This window comes from Carlito syrichta, unplaced genomic scaffold, assembly GCF_000164805.1.
Source record: "Carlito syrichta isolate Samal-C Ts95f unplaced genomic scaffold, Tarsius_syrichta-2.0.1 Scaffold304305, whole genome shotgun sequence".
NCBI lineage: Eukaryota > Metazoa > Chordata > Mammalia > Primates > Tarsiidae > Carlito > Carlito syrichta.
In genome coordinates this window covers 209,897-218,018 of record NW_007248401.1, presented here as the reverse complement: position 1 = coordinate 218,018, position 8,122 = coordinate 209,897, and the positions used below count along the sequence as shown (strand labels likewise).

The 8,122-nt window shown below is 43.3% G+C and overlaps 1 protein-coding gene across 2 annotated transcripts in view; it reads right to left on the bottom strand.

The window, feature by feature from the left end:
* The window catches only part of CATSPER2 (cation channel sperm associated 2), a 19,080-nt gene that overhangs the window by 1,340 nt on the left and 9,618 nt on the right, over positions 1-8,122 (bottom strand). Inside the window, exons 6-12 of one of the 2 annotated variants that reach the window (XM_008059614.2) lie at positions 7,600-7,724; positions 4,884-5,062; positions 4,573-4,672; positions 3,899-3,955; positions 1,990-1,995; positions 1,396-1,604; positions 900-1,067 (exon numbers count right to left, since the gene is read on the bottom strand). In XM_008059614.2, the coding sequence (XP_008057805.1) occupies positions 900-1,067; positions 1,396-1,604; positions 1,990-1,995; positions 3,899-3,955; positions 4,573-4,672; positions 4,884-5,062; positions 7,600-7,724 (844 nt within the window). The remainder of the gene's footprint in view (positions 1-899; positions 1,068-1,395; positions 1,605-1,989; positions 1,996-3,898; positions 3,956-4,572; positions 4,673-4,883; positions 5,063-7,599; positions 7,725-8,122) is intronic. The other variant, XM_008059615.1, reaches the window with a different exon arrangement.

Below are 8,122 nucleotides of genomic sequence, written 5' to 3'. Positions count from 1 at the left end.
CCCAGGCGGCTCTCGAACCCACGGGCTCAGGCAATCCATTCACCTCAGCCTCCCAAAGGCACGGGATTACAGGCTGAGCCACTGAGCCCAGTTCTGAAATTCATAAACCTCTTTTGTGGGTTGAGGCAGTGGGCACTTGTGGGCCTTCTGCTTACTATCCGATTCCCATAGCTATCCAACTTGAGCCTGAGGCTCTGCTGCTCAAGTCTGAAATGTGACCTTCAAAGAGAGGAACATATACAGAAGGGGATGGACTGTCCAAGTTAAGCAAAAGTCCACCTTGTCCTAATTCTCAACAGCTGGAATTAGACAGTCTCTTCTTAAGAAACACGTTCTAGCCGGGCTGGGTGACTCAGCCTGTAATCCCGCGCTTTGGGAGGCTGAGGTGAATGGATTGTCTGAGCCCATGGGTTCGAGAGCCTCCTGGGCAACTTGGCGAGACCTCATCTCTACAATAAATCAAAAATCAGTCAGGCGTGGTAGCGCGTGCCTGTAATTCCTGCTACGCAGAAGGCTGAGGCAGAAGGATCACCAGAGCCCAGCAGGTTGAGGCTGCAGTGGCCGGAAGCGGTTATTGCACTCCAGTCTGGGCAACAGAGTGAGACTCCAACTCAAAAAAAAAAAAAAAAAAAGAAACACGCTCTTAGATCTCATAGGATTTAGGTGTACCCTGTAGAGAAAAGCAGGGTTTCTAGGCTCTTTTTCAGTTAGAGAAAATTGAGACATGTACCCTGAATGTGACATACCAAACCAATAATTTGCCTATTTTAGGTATGAGGCAGAAATTAAGAGGCTGAGATACCAGAATAGTGGACACTCTCCTTCATCTCCCCAGCTACATATGCTATAGATTCCCGGGTACTTAATTTCTGGTCCTCATGACTGCCCTAATGCCATACCTGCAAACTCTTGCAACTTCTTACGCTCCTCTAGGTTATACTGAAGCTTTTCTAGCAACTCGAAATATCGGAACAACGAATCTCTGGGCCAAACAATGCGGTCATCCTGATCCATATCCATTAGCCCAGGCAGATTCTGGTGCACAAGAGTCTCCCAGTCCAACTGACCTGTAGAGAGGAATGCTTCATAAAAAACATGTCTAGATTTGTAAAAGCTGGGTAAATCCTATGGTGTGGGTAGAAAGGTGAGGATGAAAGCAGAAACAGGAAGCAAGGAGGGAAAAGGGTGTATTATCAAGAGACCACTTTTTACAATGAGCAAAGAAAACCACAGTCACACTTATCCAAAGTAAGCAAAAGTATAATGGAAATTAAGAAGCACAAATAAAATAATTAAGACCAGAAAACTGGAAAGCAATTATAATAGGAGAACTTTGCTTAAAATTGGGAAGTTTCATAAAGAAGAAGTCTGAATTCAAAAAACTCTTCTACTCACCAATAGATTCAGAATATTCAGATTCAGTAGAGGAGAAAGAGGAGGATGTGGAGGAAGCAGAGGAAGAAGATGGGTATTCTTTTCTTTTTGACAAAGGCTCTTCTGTTTTTGATGCAAATGCTATTAAATCCTCTTCAGTGACACCGTGTCTAGACTCTTCTTCAGAAGTGTCTAATAAATCTAAAGATTCCCTTTGTTGACTGGATTCTCTGTAAGTGAAAAGATAGGGGTAACTGCATGATCAATGATTGTATACCTAACCCTGAATTGTATCCCACATCTTTACATTAAAAATTAAAAATAAATAAATAAATAAAAGATTTAAATAAAAAAAAGAAAAGATAAATTTTATTGCTTCAACAACATTTACAAGATAAGATAGTTCATTCATTATTCTTGTCCTGGCTCTGACCATTTCCTAAAGCTGGGACACAAGACAATGAAGACAAAAATACTCCCAAACTCTAAGCTTCCAAACTCAATCATCCTATGTATCATCCTTAACTCTTCTCTTCCTTCCCACATCCAGTCCATCAAGAAATCTTGTTCATTATCTTCAAAATATAACTTTTCTCACTAACTCACTGGTACCACCTTGATCTAAGCCATTATCATCTGTTCCGTGGACAGCAGCATAGCCTCTCAATTGATTTCTCTGCTCTTTCCCTTGTTCTTCTATAGTCTATCATCAATTCAGCTACCAGAGTAATCCTTCTTAAATGTAAGTCTTCACGTCACTCCTCTGTTCTGCTTCCCACTTCTCTCAGAGTAAAATTTCCCTACAGTGGCCTCCCGATCCTCACAGGATCAGGTCCCCCTTATCTCTTTGACTTCATCTCCCATCACCCATCCCCCTGCCACTCTGCTCCAGTCACAATGCCCTCCTTGCTGTTTCTCAAACATTCAGGCATGCTTCTGGCTTAGGACTTTTGCATTAGCTGTTTCCTCTGCCTATAACATTTTTCCTATAGATATCCACATGGTAATCCCCTTACCTCCTTCATGTCTTTGCTTACGCTACCACCTTTTCTATTTTTCTGAGTCGGTCTTACTCTGTCACCCAGGCTGGAGTACAGTGGCACACTCACAGCCACTGCAGCTTTGACCTGCTGGGCTCAGGCAATCTTTCCACCTCAGCCTTCCAAGTAGCTGGAACTACAGGTGTGTGCCACTGCAGTTTTTTGATTTATTGTAGAGATGAGATCTCACCATATCACCCAGGCTAGTCTCGAACCCATGGGCTCAGGCAATCCTTTTGTCTCAGTCACCCAAAGTGCCGAGATTACAGGCGTGAGCCACTGCGCCTGGCTACATGTTACCTTTTCAGTAAGGCCACCCTGACTACCCTGTTTAAAATGCAACCCATCTGCAATCCCCACCCTCTACTCCCAATTCCCCTTAACCTGTTCTTTTAATTTTTCCATAATGCCTATCATATTTTAACATATTAATGTATTTATTTAATATGTTGTTTATCTCTTTACCCACCCTACTAATACGTAAGCTCCATGAGAGCAGGCATTATTGTCTATTTTGTTCATTAATATATCCCAAGCACCTACTAAGTATTCAATAATTTATTTTTTTTTTTTTGAGTTGGAGTCTCACTCTGTCGCCCAGACTGGAGTGCAGTGGCTGCTGCCAGCCACCGCAGCCTCAACCTGCTGGGCTCCGGCGATCCTTCCGCCTCAGCCTTTCAAGTAGCTGGAACTACAGGCGCGTGCTACCACGCCGGGCTGATTTTTTATTTATTGTAGAGATGTGGTCTCGCCAAGTTACCCAGGCGGGTCTCGAAACCACAGGCTCAGGCAATCCACTCACCTCAGCCTCTCAAAGACGCGGGATTACAGGCTGAGCCACCGAGCCCGGCTCAATAATTATTTGTTAATGGATGAATTGGTTTATTCCTCTGCTCTCTTGTCCACTGCTAAACATTCAGGTTCTATAATAGTATCTGTTTCATTTAAGGGATTTCTATTAGCATCCTGTGGCTGCTATAACAAATTACCACAAACTTGGTGGCTTAAAACAACAGAAATGTATTCTCTGTTTTAGAGGCCAGAAGTCTGAAATTAAGGTGTTGGCAGAGCTGCACTCCCTCTGGAGGTCATAAGGGAGAAAGTTCCTTGCCTCGTCTACCTTCTGGTAGCTGCCTGACATGCCTCAGTGTCCCTTGTCTTGTAGCTGCATTACTCCAATCTCTATCTCCATCTTCGCACCACCTTTTCCTATCCTCTGTGTCTGTCTTCTCTTAGATTTAGGGCCCACCTGGATAATCCAGGATGATATCAACACAAGATCATTAACTTAATCACATCTGCAAATCCACATTCACAGATTCTGGGAGTTAGGATAAGAACACATAATTTTGGGGACCACCATTCAACTGACACAATAAATAGTTATTGAATGAATAAATTTCTCAAAGTTAATCTTTATCTTTGGCTTTCTATCTTCTCTTCTTTCATGTGTTTCCATCCCAGTTCACATATACACTTCTAACCTGGCATCTACTTTGCTATGGCTTGATATCAGTGCCTCAGAGGACAGTTTTTGTCTCCTGCAAAGTAAACAAACAAAAAAGTGAAGAGAGCTATACTCCAGCAGAAATGCAGTGAGAAAAAAAGAAAGGGGCTCAGATCATAAAGTGAAAACTGAGTGGGGAGAACAAATAGTAATTGAGGGTTGAAAAAAGAATGGAGGAGTCCCCACAGTAGATGAAGAATCAGGCAATATTCTAGAGCTAAATAATTTTTATTTTTTGAGTTGGTGTCTCACTCTGTCGCCCAGGTCGGAGTGCAGCGGCATACTCACGGCCACCCCAGAGTCGACCTGCTGGGCTCCTGTGATCCTTCCGCCTCAGCCTTCCAAGTAGCCAAAACGATAGGCACGTGCTACCATGCCTGGCTAATTTTTTATTTATTGTAGAGACGAGGTCTTGCCAAGTTGCCTGGGCTGGTTTCGAACCTGTGGGCTCAGGCAATTCACTCGCCTCGGCCTCCCAAAGTGCTGGGATTACAGGCTGAGCCACCAAACCCATTCACTAGAGAATTTTAAAGCATGGGGGCAAATCTTCTGTTACACAGGGAAAAGTGGGGTCAAGGTCAAGGAGAAACAGGGAATGATCTCAGGAAACCCTTGAGAAATAAAGTTTGGTTTGAAAATGGGGAAGCAGACCTCTGGATAATCCGCCGCTTGAATATGTTAGCTTTGTGCTGAGCCTCCCGATGTCTCATCTCCTCGTTCAGCTCTTTCCTGATATTCTGGAAGTTAGTAACTGCCCCATAAGGCCATTAGGAGTTGAGAGATGGTAGTGACTAGACTTGAGGAGGGCTTGAGTGGGGAGAAACCAAGTGAAATAGCCATTCCAGAACCCAAGTCTTCCTGCTACAGTAGGTTCTTTCTACTCATAATCCACCAGTCCCAGCTTTCAAACTAATTTCTTCCCGACCACCCTTCCCACCAAATTTCACCTCCTCTATGCTTACCCATCATAGCTACTATGATATTCCGAAAGATAATGGAGCCAAGCAATAACCAAAGGATGACATAGATGCTGCTGAAGACACGGCTGACTTTAGGAACCTTCCAGACATCCTGAAGCAGTGCATACCAGTGATCCAAGGTGAAAAGAATGAACACCGTCACTAGGGAATTTAGCACATCCCTAAAGAAAAAAATATGTGAATAGATAGAAGCAGAGATCTAAACTTCTCAGAAACTATATCATTCTTACTTTTAAAGCAACATAAGAGCATTTCTTTGTTCTGGTTTTGACTTTGTCTATCATATTTAATTTTTCACTAATCATTCTTCAGTTTGAAGTTTTTTTTTGTTTGTTTGTTTTTTGAGTTGGAGTTTCACTCTTGTTGCCCAGACTGGAGTGCAGTTGCACGCTCATGGCCACCGTAGCCTCGATTTGCTGGGCTTAGGCGATCCTTCCACCTCAGTCTTCCAAGTAGCTTGAAGGTGTTTTATTAAGTTTTCCTTTATCAAGAATAATGTATGAGGCCAGACACAGGAGTTCAGGCCTGTAGTCTCAGCATTTTGGGAGGCTGATGTGGGAAGACTGCTTGAGCCCAGAAGACCAGTCTGGGCAACAACGTGAGACCTTATCTCTAAAAAAAAATTGAAAAATTAGCCAAGCATGGTGGTGTGTGCCTGTAGTCCCAGCTACTCAGGAGGCTGAGGCAGCAGAATTGCTTGAGCCTAGGAGTTTGAGGCTGTGGTGAGTTGTGATTGTGCGGTACCACTGTACTCCGGCCTGGACGACATATAGTAAAATCCTGTCTCTCTTAAAAAAAAAAAAAAAAAAGAATAATCTATGAATACCTCTCACTAGTCCTGGGGCATAAGCACATAATAGCTGAACTTTTTAAAGATGGATGAATCACCAACTAGATATCATTTTTTTCTAGGTTCATTCCATACTACTCTATAGACTACACTTAATAGAAGATGGCTTAAAATTTAGCAAACAGCATTCCTATTTAGTTCACTGGTATGAACTGATAGGCAAGTAAATGGATGGATGTGTGACACAAACACATGTGATTCCAAATAGTGAATGATAATAAATATACACAAACAAGTAATATAAAAAGTATGCAATTAATAGTTAATAATTTTTTTTAAAGCACAATTTATTGAATGGATAGAAAAGCTCTCACAGTGGGAAGGGAGCCCGGGGGTTACCCTATTTTTAAATTAATAAAAAATTTGGATATCTTCCTGAGAACCGTTGTTCACAAAAGTTTCTCTGTCACAAAACTTTTGTAACATAAGGTTCTCAGGAAGTTATCTAAATTTTCCTTCTTTCCTTCTTAGTCCCCAATATACAATTTACTGAAAATATCAGGCTTGTATAGGATAAATTTGGGGACTTTCCTAACTCAATACATTAATGAAACTACCTGTTAGAGTGTAAGAGAAACCCGAGAGGGGCTAACAAGATTGCATCCCAATTCATAAACAGGATCATCTACTCTAAATCCAAGTTGATTTTCTTCTAGCAACCAGTGCTTTTTAATAGACATCTTAGCTGGGCTCGGTGGCTCAGCCTGTAATCCCGCACCATGGGAGGCTGAGGTGAGTGGATTGCCTGAGCCTGCAGGTTCAAGACCCGCCCGGGCAACTTGAGGAGACCTCATCTCTACAATAAGTCAAAAATTAGCTGGGCGTGGTAGTGCGCGCCTGTAGTTCCAGCTACTTGGAAGGCTGAGACGGAAGGATCGCCAGAGCCCAGCAGGCCGAGGCTGCAGTGGCTGGGAGCGGCCACTGCACTCCAGTCTGGGTGACAGAGTGAGACTCCAACTCAAAAAAAAAAAAAAAAAAAAAATCTTATCAAGATTTTACATTTGAATAGGTATAGGTGTAAGCATATGTAATAGCTGTACCTAGAGATTGGGATAGAGCCAGTGACCATGTTTGAGAGTCACAGTAACATTTACTGATCATTTATAATGTGTTAAATACTGTGCTACATACTTAAATGTATCACTTCATTTATCCCCACATTCTTATGAGGTAGTTAGTTCTGTTATTATTCCCATTTTCAAAGGAGGTAATTGAGTCATAGAAACTAGGGCTTAACCACTGGAGTATACTGCTGTGTAAAGATGGTTGACAAAGTATGTTTGATGATGGTTGATAAGGGTGTTTTGAATTTGCAAAATGCAGAATAACCTGGAACTAGCTGTCCCACCTTAAGATCACAACTAAGGCAGAACATGGTGTCTCATGCCTATAACCCCAGCACTTTGGGGAGCTGAGGTGAGAGGATTGCCTCAGTCCAGGGGTTTGAGACCAGCCTGGGCAACTTGGCAAGACCTCATCTCTACAATAAATTAAAAATAGCCAGGTGTGGTGGCATGTGCCTGTAGTTACAGCTACTTGGAAGGCTGAGGCGAAAGGATCACCTGAGCCCAACAGGTCGAGGCTGCAGTGGCAGTGAGTGTGCCACTGCACTCCAGCCTTCCAGCCTGGGCGACAGAGTGAGACTCCAACTCAAAAAAAGAAAAAAAAAAAGATCATCACAACAAACACCACTCATTATTTCTTTGCTTTCTCTTTCCCCTTCTCGTTGTATTCTATTTTAGTTTTTCAGAATAGACTATACTTTTGTATTACTATATTTTGGACAAGCTTCCAGATCTCTTACCCAAATTCTCCCCTTTCACCCAAGCTTCCCCCAACCCTGCCTACGAGAAGAACATGTGGTACTCCAGGTCCTGGCGAGATGAACGGGTGTACTCCTCGAAGAAGTAGATACCAGTCACAGCAAATATGTAGAAGAAGATGAGCAGCAACATCAAGAGGAAGGTCATGCTCTAGAGGCCATGACCTCAAGTCAGAGGTGGGTCAGACTAGACTGATCACCAAAGCCCAGTCAAGCCCACCTGACAATCCCTCACCAAACCTCACTTCCACTCCTGAGTCCAGCCATCTCTGAACCACAGCAGCTGTTCCCAGCCCCTTTCCATTCAAAAAACATTTTGGCCAGGCTTGGTGGCTCAGCCTGTAATCCCAGAGCTTTGGAAGGCCAAGGTGAGTGGATTGCCTGAGCCCACGGGTTCGAGACCTCATCTCTACAATAAATTTTTAAAAATCAGCTGGAGCCAGGCTCGGTGGCTCAGCCTGTAATTCCGCGCCTTTGGGAGGCTAAGGCGAGTGGATTGCCTGAGCCCATGGGTTCGAGACCTGCCTGGGCAGGCGAGACCTCATCTCT